General features: G+C 42.7%; 1 protein-coding gene across 1 annotated transcript in view; it reads left to right on the top strand.

Annotated features, from left to right (window-relative positions):
- LOC308381862 (FAS-associated factor 1-like) overlaps nt 1-26,848 on the top strand; it is a gene marked incomplete at its 3' end in the record, with an annotated part of 56,370 nt that overhangs the window by 19,891 nt on the left and 9,631 nt on the right. The window contains exons 5-6 of the mRNA XM_080859491.1: nt 1,362-1,453; nt 6,501-6,592. Of these exons, the coding sequence (XP_080715617.1) occupies nt 1,362-1,453; nt 6,501-6,592 (184 nt within the window). The remainder of the gene's footprint in view (nt 1-1,361; nt 1,454-6,500; nt 6,593-26,848) is intronic.

The raw sequence follows: 26,848 nt of genomic DNA, 5'->3' as shown, positions 1-26,848 counted from the left end.
ACACACACACACACACACACACACACACACACATGGTTGCACATAAACATGTTCAGCAATAGCGAGGTAATTTGTGTCTGGTTGCTGGTTACAATATCTAGGTAGTGCAGATGTCTTGATCTTGTTTACAGAGAAATAGGTATGCCTTTGTCCTGAGCCTGGCCTTGAGGTACTGCATACAACCTGTTGACTGCAGTGATATGAAGTATTTTGCTAAGCCCGATAGCGTTTCTCGATATGTGGCTTTATATCCTGACCACATCAGAGTTAATTTCCTGGTGGTGGAAGTCCCGTGTGTATGACACGCGTCACAATCACACACACAATCCCGCGGCCATGGTTTCGAGGCACCGTGATAGCTGAGCTCTTGTGGCGCCTGTATCCTCCACACTTCTGAGAACCATTAGCACGTCTGTTGTTGTTTTGCCCCTGACGGTTCTAGGTAGGGAGTAGACTCTACAGCAGGGTTCTCTGAAGAGAGACACGAGCGACATGTGAGGCAGAGCTGTGTGTGTGTGTGTGTACGTGTGTACGTGGACTGAGAACGGTGTTTTGCTGGTTGTTATCAGATGGGATGCTCTCAATAGTGTCACCCTTCTTTTGCATTAAAGCAATGGCATTTCAATGTTAATTCATCCCCTGCCAGTGTAGTAGTTTTGCATGTGTGTGAGTATATGGAAGCATTTACTCACTTTGGGAGTGATTGAGTGAAAGTATTTGCCCTTAGCATATGTTAAAGACCTTATTTTGTGTTAGTCCTTTGGGAGTGAGTGAGGGTGCATGACGAATCGCTTGCACACACATGCAAAAGTTCCAGTATTGAGCCTGAGGGCTGAAGTTCCTCAGAACGGTTTGTTAGGTCTGAAAGTCACGCCTGCAGATCGTTGTTTTTTTTTAATGGAACTTTGTTAATCTTCACCTATGAAGAGCTTTAGCAGGGCTTCTAAGAATCCAACTATGGGCTGTGATGGTGACAGAAATTAAGAGATTTCACAGCTTTTTACTGATATACATTTTACTAGAATGTTTCTGTGAATGTGATGCATTCTTTGGTGTTTCTACAAACACATTGCCTTGGGTTCTCACCTGAATTAAGCAATATTCTGTTTCATACATTCACATGTGGCGTGATTCATCAAAAAGGTATCCTCCTACCCTACTACAAACAATAGTGTTCCTGGAAAAAAAAAGAGCAAGCTATCTTTAGCAAGCGTTTCAACCTGAGTTAATGTCACTGGACTTAATAATCCCCTACCGCCATCTAATGTTGACATTTCAAATGAAACTTCTAGAGCTGCTATGGGAGTGGGGTGGGTGTCTGCTGGTATATTGATGTTAATCCTGTGTTTCTGTGCCCAAAGGTGAAATCAAACAGATCCTTGAGACAGAGCTCCACGTGCCCATGGCCAAAATGCAGCTGAAGGGCTGGAAGAGTGGAGACGTGTCCGACAGCGTGAGTACTCCCATCCTGCCTGCCGAGGGCGTTTTTAAACAGGGCCCAATCCAGGAACACAGGGTGGGACATAGGGCACTAGTCCTGAGCTGCGTTCAAGATGGCAGACAGAGGCGCATACGTTTGTGAACGTTTTCAAACTGTTTTATGTTTGCTTTCAGTTCACTGTTCCCAAACACACAGTTTGCAAACTCTCAGTGGTCTGAGTGGCCTAAGAAGGTTGTTTTTTGGTAAACAAACAAAGATACCAGACTAGGGACAATTTAGAATATCCACACAAAAACATTCAAAGTTTAAAGAAAACGTGTTTGTCTCTGTTTGCCTAATTTGAACGCCCCTCTGGCCTAGCTTTGATCCAGCCCTGCTCTGGTTATGATAGGGTACCTCTGGCCTAGCTGTGATCCAGCCCTGCTCTGGTTCTGATAGAGTACCTCATGCCCAGCTTTGATCCAGCCCTGCTCTGGTTATGATAGGGTACCTCTGGCCTAGCTGTGATCCAGCCCTGCTCTGGTTCTGATAGGGTACCTCTGGCCTAGCTGTGATCCAGCCCTGCTCTGGTTCTGATAGGGTACCCTTCATGACTAGCAACAATGGTCCGCAGGGATAGCGCACGCTCAGTCGAAAGTGAAGCTACCAAAAGGAATTTAAAAATGTGTAGACTCTGGCTTTAGTTTTGCCAGTATGGCCGACCAATTTTAGCTTCTTTTCTTAAGGGCGTACAACCGTAAGTGCATGACCCTATCCTTTACATCTTTTTTTGTAGCCATTGCAGGGCCTCCGTGTCAGGACAGGATGATTCTCAGAGTTAATGGTAGTCCAATGAGTCCCCTTCTGAGGAAAGGTTGATATTGGAGCTCAACAGCCTATCATATTACACCCCAGCCTTCCCTGCTCCTAAAGCAAAGTGTTGATTGGCTGGAATTAGGGATGGGTATCGTTTGGGTTTTTTCCGATACCGGTGCATAACCGATACTTTTAAAACGATACCGGTGCCTAAACGGTGCCAGAACCGATACTTTTTTTTTTTTTAATTAAAGACATTAAAGGCTTATTTATTGCCAAGGCAAATAGTTTTCTTCAAATTTAACAATATATTAACTGTTTAAGGTGTACTATAAATAGAAATAACTACAAAACACTTGGCTTCAAACCTTTTAACTTCAAACTATGCACAATATATTAACTTATAACAACTGTTTACAGTATACTTAAATAAATATAAATAAATACATAACACACTCTGTACACACACTTCAGTAATTCTTTTGCAGAAATATGAGCATGTTTGCCTTCAGAGTAAAAAAAATATTATTTTGTTTGCATTTATTTAAACCCACTGGTTTCGTGAATGTGTACTGCCTCTTGAGTTCTCTCCCCCATTTACACGCAATTTTGTTGTTGCATATGCTGCACGTCGCGTTGTTTGAATCTTTTTGTACGAAATACAGCCACACTTTTGATCGTTTACCTTTCGGCATTTTCTCCGTTATATTGATGGCTAGCTCTGTTTGTGCTTGCTCTGTGCAAGGCTGCCTGTTCTTCGCTGTCATTAGACTGTTGCAATGTTATTGTAGCGTCCGAGTTAGTGCTCTCTTAAGAACTCACATTGAGAAGGAATATCTTTGGATGAGACGGTAGCTCTCCGTTTAATAAAGCGTATCCAACTTCTGCTTAGAACAACCACAATTATCTTGAAACCGAAACCACACACAAGTCAACCCATTACCATGGCAACTCCTCAACACAAATCCTGTTTCCACTAGTAGTCCCATATGGAATGCTACATTATCACCAATGAGCGTGAGCGACACAGGCGAGAGTCTACATTGGGAGCAGTTTTATATGTGCCCCACGAAATCTGTTAGCAACACAAAAAAGTATACAGATCGTACTCAGAAAGATCTACGCTACTAACGTTACTTCTCGTTAGCTATCGCTATCTGCTCAGGCACCGAAAGGAAGCACCGAAATCTGCGTTGCATTTCGGTCCGGGTAGGTATCTGTTGTATGGAACCGGTGCCGTATTGGTACCGGTTCTCTGTACCCAACCCTAGCTGGAATGGTGTATGGCTTGGTACGAGCCACTGTGTCTCTCGTTCACAGAGCCAGGACTGTGTACAGACACCTGAGGGGTATTGGATGTGCACACAGAACGGACAGCTAGAGCCGTGAGGAGAAATGTGCTGTTTGACAGAAAACGTGTTGGATAAGAACTGTACCATTAAGGTAGTCGGATAGGGGCTAAGTGTGGGATAGGAACCGTGGACTGTACCACTAAGGTAGCCGGATAGGGGCTAAAGGCCGATATATACTCAGTTTTAGACGCAACGCGTAAGCACGTAAGATACACAAGAGCCCCTTGCGCAGTAAAATACCCCCCCCCCCCCCCCCCCCCTACGTGCTTAAGTGCGTCCCCCAAAATTTCTGACTATCCAACAAAGACACTCCGGCCCCACGCAGCTCGCAAAGACTGTGATTGGCCGGCTCACCACAGCCTTTCACAGAGTCTCACGTTTCCGGTTTCATAGCATACTACAGTCTTTTTTAGACCCAGAATTTTTTTGAATCATGAATAGCCTGCAGACCGTCCCACAAGCCATTTCTTGTGGATTATGAACAAACATAACAGAAGAGGCCAACACCATTGTATTTAAAAGCACTAACAACATACACTCATGATGAGAAGGTACACCTGGCGATTCTCTCCTCTATGAATAATGTAACTCATAAACACATCGTTTTTGCCGTCATTAAAAAAATTCGTCAATAAACGCACTTGTGATCTGTCTTTTTCTCCACTGGTACTGAATTGCCAACCTTTGTATTTTGTGTAACACATACAGCCGCGGAAAAAATTAAGAGACCACTTCAAAATTATCAGTTTCTCTGGTTTTACTATTTATTGGTATGTGTTAAAGTAAAATGTACATTTTTGTTTTATTCTATAACCTACTGGCAACATTCCTACCAAATTTCAAATAAAAATATTGTCATTTAGATAATTTATTTGCAGAAAAATGACAATTGGTCAAAATAGCAAAAAAGATGCAGTGTCTTCAGATCTCGAATAATGCAAAGAAAACAAGCTCATATTCATTTTTAAACTACACAATACTAATGCTTTAACTTTGCCTGGCTGAGGTTTGTAAAAGACCATAAGGATTGAACCAAAGCGGACTGGAGGGTCTCCTAGTTCGTCTTCTCTGATGAGTCTAATTTTCAGCTTTGCCCAACACATGGTCGTCTGATGGTTAGACGGAGACCTGGAGAGGCCTACAAGCCACAGAGTCTTGCACCTACTGTGAAATTGGACTCATCAGAGAAGACGAACTAGGAGACCCTCCAGTCCGCTTTGGTTCAATCCTTATGGTCTTTTACAAACCTCAGCCAGGCAAAGTACAACGTTGTCCCGGAAGAAAAACTTGCTTCCTTTTGCTCTGACAATGTTCCCCAACTCTGAGAAGTGTTTTTTCCAGCAGGGCAATGCTCCATGCCACACAGCCAGGCCAGTAAAGGTGTGGATGGAGTACCACCAGATCAGGACCCTGTCATGACCAGCCCAATTTCGAGACCTGAATCCCATAAAAAAACCTCTGAAATGTGATCAAGAGGAAGATGGATGGTCACAAGCCATGAAAAGAAGCCGAGCTGCTTGAATTCTTGCGCCAGGAGTAGCATAAAGTCACCCAACGGCAATGTGAAAGACTGGTGGAGAGCATGCCAAGACACATGAAAGTTGTGATTTTAAATCAAGGTTATTCCACCAAATATTGATTTCTGAACTCTTCCTAAGTTAAAGCATTAGTATTGTGTAGTTTAAAAATTAATATGAGCCTGTTTTCTTTGCATTATTCGAGATCTGAAGACACTGCATATTTTTTGCTATTTTGACCAATTGTCATTTTTCTGCAAATAAATGATCTAAATGACAATATTTTTATTTGAAATTTGGTAGGAATGTTGCCAGTAGGTTATAGAATAAAACAAAAATGTACATTTTACTTTAACACATACCAATAAATAGTAAAACCAGAGAAACTGATAATTTTGAAGTGGTCTCTTAATTTTTTCCGCGGCTGTATATTCATAACATCAAGCCTTTCGCCCACTACACTTTCATGCTCCGGTAAGTTGTTTTCCTTTGTCCTGCTGCAATAAATACGCTTACTTCACTCAAAATAAAACCTACCTGGCGTTGATTTGCTTTGCAACACGCACAATCCTTAGGGAACCTTAAGGAACCGTAAATCAAAACGTGTCTAAAACAAGTCCCTTGTGTAAATTACGTGCTTACGGTTCTGCGTCTAAAACGACCCTGAATCACCCTTAAGTGTGGGATAGGAACTGTGGACTGTACCACTAAGGTGGCCGGATAGGGGCTAGTGTGGGATAGGAACAGTGGACTGTACCACTAAGTTAGTCGGATAGGGGCTAAGTGTGGGATAGGAACCGCAGATTGTACCACTAAGGTAGCCGGATAGGGACTAAGTGTGGGATAGGAACCGTGGACTGTGCCACTAAGGTAGCTGGAGAGGGGGGTACGGGGTGTGGGATAAGATACTGGTCCTGGTCTGGCTCTAATCTGGCCCGGCACATCTGCACATCTGCACATCCACAGTAGAACTGAGTGCACTCTTCACACACACACACACACACACACACACACACACACACACACACTGCTCTCAGTCCACACGCACACACACACACACACGCACACACACACACACACACACACACACACACATCTGCACATCCACAGTATAGCTGGGTGCACTCTTCAGTAAACTACTTGCTGGGAAGTACCAGGACCCAGTGGCCCTCCAGATATGGAACTGTACCTCTGCAACTGATACGGTCCTGATAGCCTCTTCCTCAGGCAGCTGATGTGTGGGTCTAAAATGACTTATTGGTCTCTTAGCTCTGTGTGTGACTTTATTCACTCATCTCTTATCTCTCTCTCTCTCTCTCTTTCTCTCTCTCTTTCTCGCTCTCTCCTACCCTCTCTCTCTCTCTCTCACCCTTCCTGTCCCTCTCTCCATGACAGACTGTGCTGCGGAGTTTACATTTGCCCAAGAACAACAGCCTGTATGTCCTGACCCCAGACATCGCCCCCTCTGCCAGCACCAGCCAGAACAGGTGAGAAAGGACAGGTACACACACACACACTCACACACACACACACACACACACACACACACACACACACACACACTGCTCTCAGTCCACACACACACACACACACACACACACCGCTCTCACATACGTGACTGCATTACCTGCAAAATCCCCAGGAAGTTCCTCAGAAGTCTTTGTGTGTATGTGTGTGTGTGTGTGTGTGTGTGTGTGTGTGTGTGTGTGCTAATCTTTACCCATGCAGAGCTTTAGCAGGGCTGGTGGTGGGGCAGAAACGACTAGAGAATGCACAGCTGTGTCACTCATAGTAGGGGGTTTTGATGATGGTGGCTCTCAGTCCACACACACACACACACACACACACACACACACACACACACACACTGCTCTCAGTTCACCCACACACACACTGCTCTCAGTTCACCCACACACACACTGCTCTCAGTTCACACACACACAGCTGTGTCACTCATAGAAGGGGGTGTGTGTTTTAATGATGGTTATTTTTTTACTGATATACAGTTTACTAAAATTGTTCTTGCTTCAAACACATTGCGTTGTGGTCTCGACTGAATTTCAAGAATATTGGGCCTCATTCTCGACAGCAGTTGGGAAGACTTTCCGAAGGATTTCAGAAGGAACTCCACTTCGGAAACATTTATGAAAACATTTGCATTCTCGTTAGTTTTTTCTTCTGTGCTTTCTTCTGAACTTGAGACAACTTTCAGAACTCGAAATAGCAGTCGTAACTCTACCGGAATCTTCTCAAATGGGATTCCACGGGCCATCTTGTGGTTATTTGAGGAATCGTGTTGAGAAATGACATTTGAAAAAACTCCGTATTACAGTAAAAGGGTTAACCGTTGAATTTGTGAGAACCCGTTGGTGATTGCGTTCACGTCAGCTCTACAGACATCCTCGGATTAAAATAATTATGATAATAATAAATACGAGAATATTTGTATCATTAACAATTACGTTTCACATTTATAGTCATAATTATACGAGGTAGTATTTATTGTTACACTAGGTCTACATGGCTCGTAGCTTGACTGTTCTCTCCCTTGTACGTCACTTTGGACAAAGGCCGCGTCTGCTAAGTGACTGAATGTGAATGACATGAACACTGCAAATGTAAGTGAATAAATAAATAAACACTAAACCCAATCTGCAAGTACTAATGCATGAATTCAATTTCGATTTAAAAAAAAAAAAAAAAAGTGACTAATTAAATGTGTTTTACGGACTTCGGACGTTCAACGTAATACAATATCTCCACCTTATTAATGAACACCTGTTACGAGGTGGATTCGGGAGATTGCGACAGCACACGTTTCTAAAATTGCGTCTCCTAATAAGGAGCTGGCAGGGCGTGTATGTATGCAAATCCACTTTCACGAGAACGCGCATCAACCTAAGAAACTAATCGGAAGGAACCCAGCTGAGAAGACTTCGGCTGCTTAGGAACACATTTTCAAGCGTGCGGGAATGCAGCGGAAGCGTTTCTCTTACGTTGTTTTTGCGAAGTCGTGTAAGAAACATTTCTGAAGAATTACAGAAAAAGGTCGAGAATGAGGCCCATTGTGTTTCATCGATTCATTATAGTAGGGGAATGTGTGTTTTCTATCCCACATACAGTCCAGCCCTCTCAGGGTGTTCCGACACCCTCACTCCCTCACACACACACACACACACACACACACACACACACACACACTGGGCCTCATTTATTAAACGTACTAACGCACAGAACTGATCTTAGACTGTGCGTGCGATCAAATCCACGTCTAAGTACAGTAGAGCTGCAACGATTAGTCAACGAAATCGACTCAGTCGATTGTGAAAAATGGTCGACGCGGATTTGTATCGTCGACGCGTCATATAATATAAAAAAAATAAGAAAAAAAAAAATTTGTAAGGATTACTCTTACATGTTTGAAAACAGAACGTCTCAGGGAGGATGCTTGCTAACGCTATTTCAGTTATATTAAGTGCAATGTGGTAAATCAGTGAATTATCAGAGAAGCCTGTATTTTCGTTTGTTCTGAATAGATAACCTCCTCCACTTCAAACAAAAGATTGTGGATTTTTTTTTTCATATGTTGAATTTGAATTCCAACATTTTGAATCATTTTTTAAATTTATGGAAATAATCGTTAGATTTTTCGATTAATCGAAAAAAAAAGTCGATAGATTAATCGATTACCAAAATAATCGTTAGTTGCAGCCCTAAAGTACAGATTTATAAAAAACATCTTAGACGTAGAGAAGGACGTATCTCTACGTCTGGTTTCAGTTCGTGTAAGTACATTTCCTTGCGGCAATACTGGAGTACTGCAGGAATTCAGGACTCTCCGAGCGCCGACAGCCGACACGCAGTTTCATCAACGTCAGCACCACAGTCACCATTTGGGCTAATGGTGAAAGGCCAAATTAATGTTTCGCTCAATAAAATCAAATCAACTTTTAGAATAATTTACACATGAATGATATTCACATCTTAAAGGTATTCCGTTTTAATTTCACAAGTGTAAAACATTTTGCTCAAACTTATAACCTATAAAAAGACTAAAAGTGGCTTAGTTTTCAGTAGGAGATATGGCTGCATTGGCGTTGTTAGAGGATATTGCCAACTGCGCAATAAGGAGAGAGAGGGTTTTTTTGTGATCGCGCAGACTTTTTGACACAGGATGATGTATGTCTGATAAGCAGGTAGCTACCGCTTGCCGAGAGCGTTGTGCACAGTGGTGTAGTCCAGGGTATACGCAGGTATACGGAGTATACCCACTTATTTTTTAGTCAGCATTGGATTAACCACTTCTCAAAACAGGGCGTTTATCATGTGCTGTATGGGCTGCTTAAAATTAAATAAAGAGTTTACCCACTTCTCCAGGTCCTACTACACCACTGGTTGTGCCCAAATGGCCTCTCGTCTAGAGAGGCACACCAGAGGCAACCAGGCCATACACGTTCAGGTATTGTCCGTTCTTGGATTCCTGGCTACAGTAACGTTCCGATGAGACCAGTCGAGCAATCCCCGTCATCATTAAGCAGAATTTTGCCCAATGTTCTTCGCAGTATACTATCCCATATGCCCGCAATTTATTAGATTTCCATACAGTGCCCAGCAAAATGTGAAGGAGGATTTCCTGCGTAAAACAGGTTTCCCAATGTATTCTCATCCATGTTTCGCACACTCAGAAAGCCTAGGAAGCCCACTTCAATACAGCACAGGTCGGTAGTGGAGTGCACCAAAGCCTTGGTGCTGCTGCCGCAGATGCGGCTTCTGGTGCCTCTCGTACCGCAGGTGCTGGTGCTTCGGAGACGTGTCTACTACATGTCAAATACTTTGCTTTTGCCATTACGCCACCAGACAGGCTTTCTAACAATGTTTTGGCCCGCATCTGCTGTTCCATCAGCAGGACGTCGATGTCAGCCTCACTTTAAGTCTTCTGTTTACATGTTTCTTTCTTGCTTGCCACTGTCACAGAGAGTTTGTGCATTAAGGATGCGCTCTGTTTGTGCATTGATAATATGCTGATTAGATTAAATAGGGGCGTTTTGAGGGCGGAGATTCAGTTGCGCACAATTTCACGACCATTTGTGATTTATAACCGAAGGATTGGCGTACACGTGTTTTTTGTGTGTACGTCTGTTTACTGTGGATCTCACTTACGCTCATTTCAGGAAATGTCTTAGACAAAATGTAGGATGGTTTCTACGCAACGTTTTATAAATGAGGCCCACTGTCTCGTCTGGTTCTACACACTCTTTTTAAACCACATAGAGAGGGCGGTAGAGCTCTGTGAATCCGGCTGCACAGTCCTGGTGACCGCTCCTTTACCCCCATTGTCAGTCACTTAGCCATCATGTCTGCCAGTTTAGCTTACTTTGAAATGTCAAATGATTTTTCACTTAAGTAGACAGTTGTATTCTAAGAAACGTAACCATATTGCCTTCAACGCAGTTTATCAATATTGATCTTTCCCGAGCAGGTTTTTGTCCTTAAACATGCTGCAACATGCTGATTGTAGCCTGGGAAGTGACCACCAGGTGGCGCCACATGTCCAGTTATGGGACCACATGCTGTCTGTTGGAAGACTACTTGCAGCACTACTGAAAGACTATCAGCCACTTGAGAGGCTCAGTCACAGTATTTCTGGACAGCAGTACGGGTTGGCATGGACTGCTGTTTACATAAATATTGATCACCATCTGATTATAAAAAGCACCGAAATACATGCCTCTTATATTTCTAGAATATGGTACAATCTGAGTCTAGTACATTGTTAAGGTTTGTGTGCATCATTTAAAGTGCAGAATATAAACATTTCCTCAAATGTTCTTTTTCTCTGTGGACATGAAAATGAATAACTGTGGATTTGCAGTTAATGACCGAATGATAACGCTTGGCCTGGTGTTGGGATGTCGCCCCACTGACAAAGCTGCCACTGCTTTATTTTAGTCCAACTGTCATGTCATGATAGTTTTATTTGTCTCTCTTTGGATGTTTTGTGTGTGTGTGTGTGTGTGTGTGTGTGTATGTGTGTATGTGAGATTGTGTTTGGCTGTTTACACTAGCTCCATCATCCCGGAGTTGAGAGTGTAAATGTGAAAATGAGCCTGTAATTCTTATCTGATGCCAAAAGGAGCTGGAGCAGATATCAGTTCAGGCAGGTGTGTGTGTGTTCGTGTGTGCGTGTGTGTGGGGCTGAGTATCTCTGTCTGTCTCTCTATTTCGGCTTTTTGTGTCTTCACGTGCATGACAGGACGAGTGAGAACGGATGTGTGTTTCCATTTTGTGTGTATATTTGTTTGATTGAACAGTTGAAAAAGTGTGTGTGTGCTTGTTTGACTGAGTGAGAGGGATAAGTGTGTGTGTGCGTGTGTGTGTAATTATCTGTGTTGATTAGGGCAGCAGTGTAAGCCAGCAGGGGGGCGACTCAGTCACCTGTGTGTGTGTGTGTCTGTAAATTACTGTCATCATGGAGGGCCTGTGTGGACACACCGCACCCCGTGGTGTGAAGGAGCCAGAGAGGAGAAGTTAACACGCCGGGGACTCTTCTGTCTCCTCTGTGACTTTTTAATCAGATTCTCTCTCTCTCTCTCTCTCCCGCTCTCTCTCTCTCTCTCGCTCGCCCTCTCGCTCCATCGCTCCCTCGCTCGCCCTCTCGCTCCATCGCTCCCTCCCTCCTTTCATCAGTTTAGCACCCTCTTCTTCTGCCCCACTATCCCTGACCTGTCGCTACTGTTTTTGAACAACAGGGAGTGGCTGCGTTATTTTATTTATTTTCTATATTTATCATACCCTATATTTGTCTGCAGTGTGCTCCCCGACCGTGATCAGATGCAGAGCAGAGATGCTTTCGCTTAGTTCGGTTGCTGCCTCCTGGAACAGCTGCTCTCCCTCCACAGGGGTCAAACCTCACCTTTCGCACAGGCCGTGTGTTTGTGTCTGTGTGTGTGCGTGTGTGTGTGTGTGCGCTCTCCCTCTGCAGGGGTCAAACCTCACCTTTCGCACAGACCCGTGGCTGTGATGGTGACACTCTCTTTTGAAGTCATTATCTCTCTCTCTCCCTCCCTCACTCCGTCCCCCTCCAGTGCTAGTCACCTCATTAGTTCCCTGGGGATCTTGGCTTCTGTTTGTGCCAAACTGGTCTGCTGACCCGGCGAGGTGGTGTGTGTGTCGCTCTATGTGGGGCTTGCGGACAGGTGAGAGTGACCGCTGGCACATTCACACCTGGGCAGGTGACGAGGCGTGGGGGGGGGGAGAGAGAGCTTCGTCTCCGCTGTCAGTGGTAAAAAATAGCCCCCCATCAGAGGAGGTGCAGGCTGACGCCCTTCTGCGCCTGTCAACCAAGCTGCTGCTCCTGGTCAAAACCCCCTGCAGCTTTTCCAAAAGCACAGCACTGATACCCCACCGGAGAGATGGGGCACAGCACTGATAACCCACCGGAGAGATGGGGCACAGCACTGATACCCCACCGGAGGGCAGAGGCAGAGATGGGGCACAGCACTGATACCCCAGCGGAGGGCAGAGGTGGAAGATGGGGCACAGCCACCCTCATTACACGGCTTTGTCCTCAAGCCTAGTGACAGAGAAAGGCAGAGAGTGTGTGTGTGTGTGTGTGTATGTGTGTGTGTGTGTGTTGCAAATGATGGATGTGATCTACGCACAGTGACATCAGCAGAGGTGTTTGGCGTGAGTGTGAGCTGTTAGTGTGTGAGGGTAGTGTGTGTGTGTGTGTGTGTGTGTGTGTGTGTGTGTGTGTGTGTGTGTGTGTGTGTGTGTGTGTGTGAGGGTAGTGTAGCAGCTGTTTGTTTGTGCCCAGGGTACTGAAGTGAAAGCTCCCCGCTGCGGCGCGGTGAGACTGGGGCGCCTCTGACAGGAGGGCAGGGGACGGGATGTGCTAGGGAGGGTAGTGTGTGTGTGTGTGTGTGTGTGTGTGTGTGTGTGTGAGGGTAGTGTAGTGTAGCAGCTGACAGGAGGGCAGGGGACGGATGTGCTAGGGAGGGTTCAGAGAGTTGTGTATCGTAAGCCCTAGGTCCTAGGACACAGGGGATTGGATGAAGAAGATAGAATACAAATCTTGTGAAGATGTTATTGTCTTTATTCATTTGATTACAAGTCCTGCTGAAGTCAAGGCCCCTAAGGAAAAACAGGGAAATGCTATTTTTAATGGTTCTCAATATATCAATTATATACTGTAGGAATGGGAGAACAAAGTTACACTGATACTACAAATGACACACTGAAGTATTGCAATATTACATTTTGGTCATATTGACAGCTAGAGTACTCGAAAGAAAAAATGAGTACTGATGTTGCAAGTAAATCACCAACAAACATTTGGCTACCATTTTGTTTATTGACTAATCATTATGTGTCTGGTTAGCCTCCTTTGTGCTCAACATTTTGTGTTTAAATGCAAGGTGATGGTGCATTGTACTAGTAGTAGAGTTATATGACAGGTTTGTGCTGCATAACTTGCACTAACTGTTATAAAACTGTTAGGGCTGGGCAAGTTAACGCGTTAATCTTGCGTTAATTTATCAATTATTTAACACCGACAATTATTTTATCGCGCGTTAACGTAGGTTTTATTATTTTGGTCAAAGGCTTTTATTTTGTAAAAGTCTGCCGCAAAACCGGAAACGGATAAACCATAGACATATACAGTGGTGGCCAAAATGATTAGAACACTAGACATATTTAAGAGTTTTCAGTTGTTTTTGTTGAATTGGCCATTAAAATACCCTAAAAACTAATGAAATATTTACAAAGTTATCATTATGCTCTATAAACCATAGAATAGAGCCATCATAATGAGATTTAGGTAATTTTCCGTACAAAAACAAGCTAGGCCTATTTCACTGTCAATTTCACACAATCATGTTCCTGCACAGAAGAAGCCAAATTACTTGTGTAATCATTGTCAGGTGTTATTGTGGTTAAATGGATGGTGTTGCAAGAGTCTTAGGACACAGCTCGGCGATTCTTTTGAATGTACAAGGCCTATCCTGCTCATTAAGTGATTGGTAACATCAGGGTTTTATCACTGAGGCCACACCACCAAATGGTATAGATCCAAAGCCTCTAGAAGCAGTCTTGAAGCACATGATGCTCTTTGAACATGGCTAAGGTGAAGAAGGAGCTAACAAATGAGCAACGGGTTCGAATAAAGGCTTTTTTTTATGCTGGCTGGAGTTACTGCCGCATAGCCAAAGACTTGAGATGCAGTCCAAGCACTGTAAAGTACACTTTAGACTACCATGGCACCAGAACCGAAAGGGGAGAGGTTTCAAAAAGAAACTCTCAGACACACAAGTGAAGCATCTCAAAATTCTCAGTCTTCAGGACCGAAGAAATACTTTACAAGAACTGTGTGACGAGATCAACATCACAATGAGTAATGGTGCAACAGTGTCTTCAAGAACTGTCCGTCGGACACTGGGAGAAGAAGGACTTTTTGGCAGAATAGCAGCAAAGAAATATTACTGAAAGAGAACAATTGAGTGTAACGCCTGAAATTTGCAAAAGAACACAAGAAATGGACAAAGAAAGATTGGTTTAAGTGTTGTGTACTGATGAGTCCAGGTTTTGAATAGTTTGGCAACAAGCAAAGCGTGTATGTTCCACAAAGTGAGGGGGAGGGATATAAAAATGAGTGTCTCTTGCCAACAGTTAAACAAGGAGGGGGTAGTATTATAGTGTGGGGTGCAATTTAAGCCTCAGGAACAGGTGACAGGTGGCTAAATTGATGGCATCATGGATACAAAAGTATACCACAACATTCTGGTGAGGCACGGATTTCCTTCTTGGAGACATCTTATTGAGCCTGGATTTATTTTCCAAGAGGACAATGACCCTAAACATTATTTTAACTATTGCCGGATCTACTGGCGACAAGGAATCTGCTGGAACACTGAAAATGATGGACCGGCCCTCTCAAAGTCCGGACTTCAAACCCAGCAAGCAAATTCGGGGCAAGTTGGAAAATAAACTCGACAGATCTATTGTAAATTCCAAGGAAAGCCTTTGGCTTGAGTTGCAGAAGGCATGGGATAACATTTGTGTTGAAGTTCTCAAGAAATATATGACTCTATGCCAGAGAGATGTGCTGCTGTAATTGCTGCAAAAGGTGGGCGTACCACATATTTAAGTTAAAAGTGGATAAAAACAGTAGGACTCACTTCATCTGATATTTGTTGTGCTCAGAACAGCCATCTGCATGTTTCATGAACATTATGAAATTAAATCATGTTTTGGAGGCAAAAAAAAGGTAATTATTCTCAGATCTGTCAGGTGTTCTAATAATTTTGGCCACCACTGTATATATACAGATGGCTCGTCCCGTGCCGGCCAACAGAGTTGAACGTCCGCACTTGGCGGCCATCTTGCCACAGTCAGCTCGCTCACGTAACATCGTGTTGGTAGTGGTACATGTACTTTTTAAATAACGATAACTTGATCAATTTTCAACCGATTTTTAAGCGGGTTGGTTTGTTATAAACGTCAGAAATGTAGTTATGACACTGCTAACTTATGAACAATTATAATTATAACCATGGGTTTTCATATGAAAATAACATTAAACAGAACAGAGATAGGTGCAATGAATACACACATGCACAAGGTATTTATGTAATTTATGTTAAATCATTATACTCAGCATACAGAATGGCAACATGAGATATACAGCCGCGGAATTGGTATGTGTTAAAGTAAAATGTGCATTTTTGTTTTATTCTATAACCTACTGGCAACATTCCTACCAAATTTCAAATAAAAATATTGTCATTTAGATCATTTATTTGCAGAAAAATGACAATTGGTCAAAATAGCAAGTAAGCATATCCAACGGGACAACGTTGTACTTTGCCTGGCTGAGGTTTGTAAAAGACCATAAGGATTGAACCAAAGCGGACTGGAGGGTCTTCTAGTTCGTCTTCTCTGATGAGTCCAATTTTCAGCTTTGCCCAACACATGGTCGTCTGATGGTTAGACGGAGACCTGGAGAGGCCTACAAGCCACAGAGTCTTGCACCTACTGTGAAATTGAAATAGAATAAAACAAAAATGTACATTTTACTTTAACACATACCAATAAATAGTAAAACCAGAGAAACTGATAATTTTGAAGTGGTCTCATAATTTTTTCCGCGGCTGTATGTATACTTTTAAAATAGGAATATTACTAATATAATAAAATAATTTGAATTATTACATGTTTAGTTTAAACAAGTAATAATTCTGTAGTAGTAGGCCTAACTGCTACTAGATACAAATGCTGATGTTAAGTGTTTGCACAACAAATGCAATGGCACTTTAGTTCATATGGCAGTACATTTAAAGCAGTGTCAAGTTCTAGGAATTGACAAACTGCACTGAAAGTGTTTTCTGGTTTCTCACTCTAACATTTGGTACTGAATATAGACTGGTTATGCTGCTCCCCGATGAAAGTCAAATGTTTCTGCTGTTACCTCAGAAATTGCCTGTTTAAATGATATGATTGTGGCTCAGGATTTTGTGGCCAGTTTTTTTTTCTTTTTCATAACGAACAGGATAACATTAATGTGCACTGTACACTGCTTTTGAATTCATTGTCGGATTTTGCGTCTACAAATGCGATTAATCGTGATTAATCAGGGAAATCATGCGATTAATCGCGATTAAAAAATGTAATCGTTGCCCAGCCCTAAAAACTGTGTTATATTTTATCAGTGTTTCCACACCTCACTGCACGTTGTCATAGCCATTGTTAGCTACCTAGTGCTACAACGTGGTGTCTACTTTGTTTAGTAATTCTCCACCCCAAAAAGTAGTTCCTACCTGGGTTTTCTGCGTCAAGCGTTGCCAAGCAATAAATACAGTCACTCTGCAGCCATGTTTAGAGAGGCTATTTGTGCAGATCAATTTTGACATTCACAAATTTTTACTCACTCATGGAATGTCTCTTGTCTAGTTAGAAATGAATGAATTGTTCGACCGGATCTAACTGTTGAATATATATATATATATATTCGTTAAACCTTCATTCATGCATTTATTGTGTTATATTAGTTGCGAGTTCTTGATTAAACGAGTACTCATGCCAATCCTTAACCGGGATATTAATTTAGTTAATATTTAAAAACATTGTTATTGGTTTAAATTTTATTTTGGTACAATTGCCTACTCCAATACCATTGCAAAGTGAAGTCCACAATATGGCACAAGACATTCCTCTCTTGCATCACAAAATACATCTTAAAAGATTAAACTGTAAATAATCGCAATAATATTGTATGCTCAAATATTGTGATCATATTGTAGTGTTGCCTCTGGCAATTCCCAGCCCTAATATATTGCCCTCTGACGTGCACCTGTGTCATCAGAGAAATCAGAGCTCAGTGAAATCTTTCAGTTCACAGAAATCAGTACACCAGGTGCTGAACATAGCAGCTTGCTGGCAACAGTGATAAGGTTTCCAAAATTATTTAACAGACACATTTTTGGACATGCTTACTTGCTTAAAAAAAAATATATATATTAATAATTTATAATTGAACAAAATTAAGAAGTAAAACATTGATGACTGTGGAACTTGCTACGACTGGACCAGCGATGGAAAGTTGTTGATTGTAGATGAGTTTAGGTTAAAGCAGTGAAGTTGTTGATTGTAGATAAGATTAGGTAAAAGCAGTGAAGTTATTGATTGTAGATAAGATTAGGTAAAAGCGGCGAAGTTGTTGATTGTAGATAAGATTAGGTAAAAGCAGTGAAGTTATTGATTGTAGATAAGATTAGGTAAAAGCAGTGAAGTTATTGATTGTAGATAAGGTTAGGTAAAAGCAGTAAAGTTATTGATTGTTGATGAGGTTAGGTAAAAGCAGTAAAGTTATTGATTGTTGATGAGGTTAGGTAAAAGCAGTAAAGTTATTGATAGTAGATAATGTAAGGTAAATGTTGTTGATTTGTAGATTAGGTAAAAACAGTGGATTTGATTATGATGTCTTTGTTACCTAGGTAATCCTGCCCCCTCCCCCACTCATTGCCATGCAGAAGGGGCTGCATTTGTATTAAACAATAGGCAATAACAGTAGGAAGGTGACATTTTTATTGTTTGTTTTGTTGCAATATGAGAGTGTGCTCTGGCATTCGGCCATCTTAAACTGCGGCTGCATTCTTTCTCTGAAACCTCCGTCTCCAGCACTGCCACATTACTCTGCTCGCTCAGTATTGGGAGCCTAGGAGGCGGGGGGAAAAATGAGAGAGAACTTAACAAATAAAAGCGACTGTTGGCAATTACAGCAAAGCATATCTGCACACCTAACGCAAACAAACCAAATCAAATACTCCCCCCACCCCCCCCACCCCCACACACACACACACACAAACACACACATGTACACACGTCTTGCGCTTCAGCTCATTTAAATCCTCTATTTGATTAGAAAATAAATTGGACAGCTTGCAGACAAGTGGAGAGAGAAGAGCCCTCCCTCCAGGTAGTTAATGCAATCCACTCACGAGTCCAAGCTTAGCTTCCTTTCTCTGCCCCCCACAGCTAGCTCACTCTCGCGCTAAAGGTACTGTTGACTGATTGTCTACACAACGAGGTATCCAAGAGCTTTAATCCGCCGCATAAATAACGAAGGCCGGTGACTGAATGAATAATTCAGTATGAATCATCATCTTTTTCTGTTTCTTCCAGAGGAGATGTGTTTGTTTAAGGTTCTATTCATTTTCAAACCCAAATGAGTCACCAGAGTGTGTGAGGAAAGAGTCATTTCAGCCTTCCGGCTGTAGGCCCTCCTCTCACCTCATCTCCCACAGCAGGCAGTGTGTGTGTGTGTGTGTGTGTGTGTGTGTGTGTGTGTGTGTGTGTGTGTGTGTGTGTGTGTGTGTGTGTGTGTGTGTGTGTGTGTGTGTGTGTGTGTGTGTGTGTGTGCGAGGGCCCTCCTCTCACATCATCTCCCACAGCAGGCAGAGCAAGGGGGGGGGGGGGGGGGGGGGTCACACTGTACATTATCAGCTATGATTGACACCCGTCAGATCATAATCCCACTGTAAGGTGGCCTGATAATATCCAGTGAAGAGATGAGGCTGAATGTTTGCGGTAAACTGATGATCTCTGGCAGGGGTAGTGTGGTGGAGAGGGTGTGCACAGTAGGGTTCGATCTCTGGCAGGGGTAGTGTGGTGGAGAGGGTGTGCGCAGTAGGGTTCAATCTCTGGCAGGGGTAGTGTGGTGGAGAGGGTGTGCACAGTAGGGTTCAATCTCTGGCAGGGGTAGTGTGGTGGAGAGGGTGCGCACAGTAGGGTTCGATCTCAGGCAGGGGTAGTGTGGTGGAGAGGGTGTGCACAGTAGGGTTCAATCTCAGGCAGGGGTAGTGTGGTGGAGAGGGTGTGCACAGTAGGGTTCGATCTCTGGCAGGGGTAGTGTGTAAGTTGCAATGTAAGTTGAGCATGGTGCTGTAAGACTGGTGCAGGCGTGAGTTTAATAAGGTTTTGTTCTCCTGGGGGGGGTGGGGGGGGACGACTTATCTAACAACCCCACCAATCTGTTGAGTCGCCTCTCCTCTCCTCCGCCGCTGTTTATTTTCTAACTCAGAAGAGGGGTGACATTTCTGCCTGGGGCACCTCAGGGGGTACGGAGGCACGGAGTCGGCAAGGGCACAAGCAGGCCAGGCCAGGTGACACACACACACACACACACACACACACACACACACACACACACACTCGACACCTCTTAAAGCCTCACATCTGGAGCGAACAGATTTTCAAGTAAGGGTGGAAACAAAAATAGCATCCAGGGCACGTCTGTGAACTTCTCTCTCTCTCTCTCTCTCTCTCTTTCTCTGTCTCTTTCATCTCTCTCTCTCTCTTTCTCTCTCTCTCTTTCATCACTCTCTCTCTCCGTCCCTCTCCCTCTCCCTGCCATCTTTGTTCTGTACCATAGACCAACTCCAGAGCCTCATTTCTCTTGAAGTTTATTCTCACAGCTCTTCAAGTAAGAAATAAGGGAAATATTGAAATTGGGTGAATTAAATAGAATTACAGTATATGTTTCGGTCACATAAAGGTGTTTTGGATGTAATTTTATACTTACTGCTACTTGACTCGTCCAAGGAAGAAAATGCAATTAGAAGTGACTTTCAGTTTTGTTTTGTGTTTTTGTTGTTGCTGCTTTATTAAATGTGTCTTTATGGAGGGGACCACCACTGCAATGATCCATGTAATCAACACCAGCTCTCCCCTGATGCCATCCATATAATCAGAAGTGTGTAAATTGAGTGTTTGAAATTAACTTTTTTGATTAAGCGGTCAAATACAGTGCCATTGCATAAGTATTCACCCCCTTGGATGTTTTACCCTTTTATGGCTTTTATAAATCAGTCATGGTCAATATAAGTTGGCTTTTTGGACAAAAAAAATGCACAAAATAGCTCTATTTAATGTCAAAGTGAAAACAGATTTCTACCATAGTTATGTAAATTAAATAAAAATATGTAATGAAAATAAGTGATTGCATAAGTATTCATCCCCTTTAAATAGACTGAGTGACCATGCAAGAAGGAGACAAGTAAGAGAGGCCACCAAGACACCTATGACTACTCTGAAGAAGTTTCAAGCTTCAGCAGCTGGTATGGGAGAGACTCTGCATACAACCACTGTTGCCTTGGTTCTTCACCAATCAAAGCTTCATGGAAGAGAGCCACTTGAAGCCACTTGAAGCCACTTGAAGCTTTGATTGGTGAAGAACCCAGGCAACAGTCGTTGTATGCAGAGTTTCTCCAATCTCAACTGCTGAAGCTTGAAACTCCTTCAGAGTAGTCTCAAGGCCAATTTAGGGTCGTTTTAGACGCAGAGGCGTAAGCACGTAATTTACACAAGGAACTTGTTTTAGACAAGTTTTGATTTAAGGTTCGTTTTAGACGCAGAGCCGTGTTGCAAGGCTTGTGAGCCGTGTTGCGTGTTGCAAAGCAAATTGACGCCAGAACTGTAGATTTTTTTTTTGAGTTAAGTAAGCCTATTTATTGCAGCAGGACAAAGGAAAAAAACTTACCGGAGCATGAAAGTGTAGTGGGCGAAAGGCTTGATGTTATGAATGTGTTACACAAAATACAAATGTTGGCAATTCAGTACCAGTGGCGAAAAATACAGCACATGACGCAAAAGTTCGTTTATTGACATCTTTTAATGACTGCGACAGGCTTTAAAACTATGTGTTTATGAGTTACATTATTCAAAGATGAGGTGGTAAACGGCGAGAGAATCTCATCATGTTGTCAATGCTTGTAACTACAATGGTGCTGGCCACAAGGTAACGGCAGGTTACTGTTAACTTTTGTATGAGCAGACCGGGCTCATTCTATCAAACTCGCTGGTGCAATTGATGGATTCACGTCAATATGAACTCAATGAAAGATATCACCATGACTCACAAGTGGCGGAAAATGAATATGAAAGTACCTATTTGTTCGTGAATGACCACATTCTCTCCAAACAATCGCGGGTGAGAATGGGATATTCACGGTAATTTGAGCGTCCTTATAAGTGTTTAAAGAGGATTTGTAAAGGAGTTCATGTCTTCGGACCTCTTCTGTTATGTTTGTTCCTAATCCATAAGAAAAGGCTTGTGAGACGGTCTGCAGGGTATTCATGATTTCAAAAAATGTCTGGGTCTAAAAAAGACTGTATGCTATTAACCCGGAAACGTGAGACTCTGTGTGAAAGGCAGTGGTAGCCGGCCAATCACAGCCTTTGCGAGCTGTGTAGGGCCGTAGTGTTTTAGTCGCATAGTCAGGAATTTTGGGCGACGCACTTAAGCACGTAAGGGGGGGGGGGGGTATTTTACCGCGCAAGGGGGGGTTGTGTATCTTACGTGCTTACGCGTTACGTCTAAAACAGAGCATAATTCGGCCTTTAGGTCTATTGGTGGCCTCTCTTACTAGTCTCCTTCTTGCACGGTCACTCAGTTTGTGAGGACGGCCTGATCTAGGCAGATTTACACATGTGCCACAATCCATCCATTTCTTGATGATGGATTTAACAGAATTCCAGGGGATGTTTAGTGCCTTGGACATTTTTTTGTATCCTTCCCCTGACTTTTCAACAACCTTTTCTTTGAGTTGCTTAGAGTGATCTTGGGTCTTAATGTTTTAACAATAGCCAGGAATACTGATTACTGAATACTGACCCGTGAATGGACCTTCCAGGCACAGGTGTCGTTATACTACAATCTCTTGAGACACATTCACTGCACACTGATCCCCATTTCACTAATTGTGAGACTTCTGGCACCAATTGGCTGGACCTCTGGGGCCGTATTCACAAAGCCTTTTATCTTACCACTAGGAGTGTTCCTAACTCGCGCTAAAACCTTTTACGTAGGAGTAATTTCTTAAAAGTGATTCACAACGGCTCTGAGACCTACTCATACTAAGGATAATACCAACTCCTAAGCTTAAGATAAAAACTCCGTTGCTATGGATGACGTCGCTTCTCATGCACGAGTTTAGAAGGGGTGAGGACGGTGATTGGTTGTTGACAGGCTCTCTCATTAAAAACTCAGTCCTAACATCCCCCTAACGATCCCACTAAATAAACAGAAAATAAGAGAATAACCTAGGCTTCAAATGAAGTCATATTAAATAGTTATGGACAGTGCACTTAGCAGAATGCACACGCATGATGACAAGTTTGTGCATCCAACGAGAATGACGCTTTGCACGTTAAGAGAAAGAGAAATTGCCGAAAAAAACACGGAAATTGCATGAAATCAAAGAAGTAATAATTAAAGCACCCTGCAAACTATGCGTGAGGCATGGGAGGACATATGTCTTAACATAAATGCTTCATTCCCTGCCGTGTGTCGCTCTGTCGATGACTGCGAGAAGCGGTGGTATGCGCTCCAGTCACAATGTAGGATGGAGATTGCGGAGTGGACTTTAAAAGAGCCGTCGCGGCTACAGGTATTGTGTCACCAAAATAGGCCTCATGCGTATACTTGCCTGTTGTAGTTCAACTGTGCTCCCGGTTGTGGATTGAGGAAGGGTGTCAAAAGCCATGTCTTGCATGGATGGCCACTGTCACCCAACAAGTGGCATCAAGCAGGTACATGGTGCCGCTCAAAAAGCTGGCGCAGACCGCGCTCTCCATTAAAATGCGCGAATCGTGAGTAGATCCAGGCCACTTCGCAACAATATCCATGATTGTGAAATTTGGATCAAACACTATCTGTGTATTAATTGAATGTACCTTTTTGCGGTTTACAAAGACGTCCTCATCTCTGGATGGAGCAATTATTTTAATGTGTGTTCCATCGATGGCACCCACGACACCGGGCATTCCTGCAAACGCCAAAAATCGCCAACAATCGTAATGTTATCAAACATTTAACTTCCGGACTGATTGGGTTGTTTCGGATAGTTGGAGACGTGATTGCATCCCGCACTAATTCTAGTAAAATGTTGATGCCTTCACGGTTTAAACGATATCTTCTCAACAATTCAGAGTCGTTCATTGTCTCCAACACGTTACGTCTGGCTTCAGCCATTTTAAGACTTTTTGTGAATAGGTCTTAGTGACTTAGGAGTCCTCATGAGGAGTTTTAAGCTGTCCTAGACTTAGGTGCTACTTTTAGGGATAAAATATTTTGTGAATTGCTCTTAGTAAAAAAAAATAGGAGTCCTAAATTTAAGACTGACACGCCCATTATTTTTAGGAGTTTCTCCTAAATTCGCCACTTATGAGCTACTTTTAGCCCTAAGATTCTTTGTGAATACGGCCCCTGATGAATAAGGTCAGTCTATATAAAGGGGGTGAATACTAATGCAATCACTTATTTTCATTACATATTTTTATTTAATTGACATAACTATTGTAGAAATCTGTTTTCACTTTGGCATTCAAGAGGGCTTTTTTGTGATTTTTTTTGTCCAAAAAGCCAACTTATATTGTCCATGACTAATTTATAAAAGCAATAAAAGGGTAAAACATCCAAGGGGGTGAATACTTATGCAAGGCACTGTAGGTACACTAACAGTCATTTGCGTGTGGTCGTAGTGGAAGTGGTGGTTGGGCGTGCTCGTACAGCACCTCTGTAAATAACTGATTATAAATGCTAAAGACCTATTCTTGGCGTGCACTCAGCTCAAGTGTAGCTGTGAGAGTGGCGTCAGCACTCCCCTGGTGTAGTGAGGACGCATAAGCCAAGATGGTGGATGATGGATACTTGAGCACACTGTCAGACACTTATGAACAAAGGAACGCAAAGTCAGTGGCCAGAGTTTTCGTGATTTTCTGTAGTCTATTTCCTGTGTCTTTACAATGTTAACAAATCATATCACTCCAATATTATTCCACTTGTAAATGCCGGTGTTGTTGTGTGTTAAATCTGCTCAGACATATAGTGTTGTGTGTTTATCCTCTTGGTCTTCCACTCAAAATATTCATAAAAATCTTACCTTTTCATTGAGGTAAAATAATTGAGAGAAAAAGTTTTTTTTTTTTACATTAAATAAATATTATTCTTCAAAACATGTGTGCACAGGTATTGGCACCCCTTAATTAAATGTTTTGTGCAGCCTCCCTTTGCCAAGATAACAGCTCTGAGTCTTCTCCTATAATGCCTGATAAGGTTTGTGAACACATGGCACGTGATCTGACACCATTCTTACATACAGTATCTCTCCAGATCCTTCAGATTCTGAGGTCAACGCTTGTAGACTCAGCTTCAGCTCATCCCACAGATTTTCTTTGGGGTTTAGGTCGGGGGACTGTGATGGCCATGGCAAAACCTTTATTCTGCGGCCCGGTGAACCATTTTTGTGTTGATTTTGAGGTATGCTTCGGATCATTGTCCTGCTGGAAGGTCCAACCATGGCCCATTTTAAGCTTACTAGAGGGGGCTGTTAGGTTTTCATTTAATATCTGCTGGTATTTGATTGAGTCCATGATACCATGTATCCTAACAAGATGTTCAGGGCCTTTGGAAGAAAAACAGCCCCACAACATCAAAGATCGGCCACCATACTTCACAGTAGGTATGGGGTGCTTTTCTGTATGGCTATCTTTCTGTCTACGCCAAACCCACCTTTGTTGTTTTTGCCAAAAAGCTTTATTTTGGTCTCATCTGACCATTTAACTCAGTCCCATTGAAAGTCTGACTTCCATTTGGCAAACTGTAGGCACTCTAGTTTGTTGTTGATTGACAGCAGAGGCTTTTTTCTGGCAACCCTTCAAAACAACCTGTGGTGATGTAGGTGGCGTCTGATGGTAGTTTTGGAGACTTTCTAACCCCAAGATTCAACTAATGTCTGCAATTCTCCAGCTGTGATCCTTGGAGATTATTTTGCCAGTTGAACCATCCTCCTCACGGTGCGTGGGGTCAATGTACACACACGTCGTCTTTCAGGCTGATTCTTAACATCACCTGACGCTTTAAACTTCTTTATTATTTCCAAGATAGTGGAAATGGGTATTTTCAACTGGTACGAGATTTTCTTGTGTCCATTTCTTGATTTGTGCAGCTCAACAACTTTTTATTGCACATCGTCACTGTGTTCTTGGGTCTTTCCCATTGTGATGAATGACTAATGGAATTTGGCCTGTGTCATCTCATATTTGTACATCAGTGGAACAGGAAGTCATGGTTAACCTCTTAAGAGTTCATAATTAAACAGGTGAACTTAAAAATGTAAAACATGACTGGAAATATACTTCAGTTAGATTTAATTTATAATATTTTTCTAGGGGTGCCAATAATAGTGGTACACGTGTTTTTGTAAAAAAATATTTATTTAATCTCAACCGTTGTTTTCTCTTACAATAATTTAACTTCAATGTAAAGGTAAGATTTTTGTGAATATTTTGAGTGAAACACCAAGAGGATAAACAGCACGGACATATTTTTTCATACCCTGTTTGCTCATATTCACTAGGGGTGCCAATACTGCTGAGCGGGACTGTAAATAGAAATGAGAGGATGTTGTTGGTAGCCAGACAGTGAGCCTCCTTTGAAACATCTGCTCAGTGTTTTTCCACTGGACTGAGCAGCAGTCTGTTCTGCTCCAGAGAGTCCAGCCTCATGACTAAATCTCCATTTGGCTCGCCTGAGTACTCGAGTCCACCTCTGAACATCCTAACACACACACACACACACACTCTCACACTCACACACTCCTCACACTCACACACTCACACACTCACACACACTCACACACTCACACACTCACACACTCACACACTCACACACTCACACACTCTCACACACATGCTCACACTCACACAAACACACACACATACACATGCTCTCTCTCCCTCTCACACACACACAAGCACACAGTGGGCACACACACACACACACACACACACACACACACACACACACACACGCTTCCCAATCATCTGGCCACTAGCTACAACAAACATTACATTTACATATTGATTTCAGAGTTTTAGTCAATGTAAATATGCTGTCATTACAGTAAATTTGGGCTTCTGTTAACATAAGCTCGTCCAAAGCTCCTCAGATTAAACTGCTGATTGCATAATTAATGTGGATGCTACATATTAAATCCCCAGCTCTCCTCTCCTCTCCTCTCCTCTTATCTTGCCCCTCACCACCACCACCACTAAGCTGTTGATTCATATGCATCCACGCAGGCCAGAGCGTTTACTCAGAACGCCACTTGACCTTGCTGAAAAATGTGTCATCATCAGAAGTGACGCCCTTGGCGCTCGCTGCATTGGAGTACAGCATGCAGCTT

The sequence above is a fragment of the Sprattus sprattus genome (genome assembly GCF_963457725.1).
Source record: "Sprattus sprattus genome assembly, chromosome: 2".
Taxonomy (NCBI): Eukaryota; Metazoa; Chordata; class Actinopteri; order Clupeiformes; family Clupeidae; genus Sprattus; species Sprattus sprattus.
The sequence above is the reverse complement of the archived record's forward strand: the minus strand, read 5'-3'. Positions and strand labels throughout refer to the sequence as shown.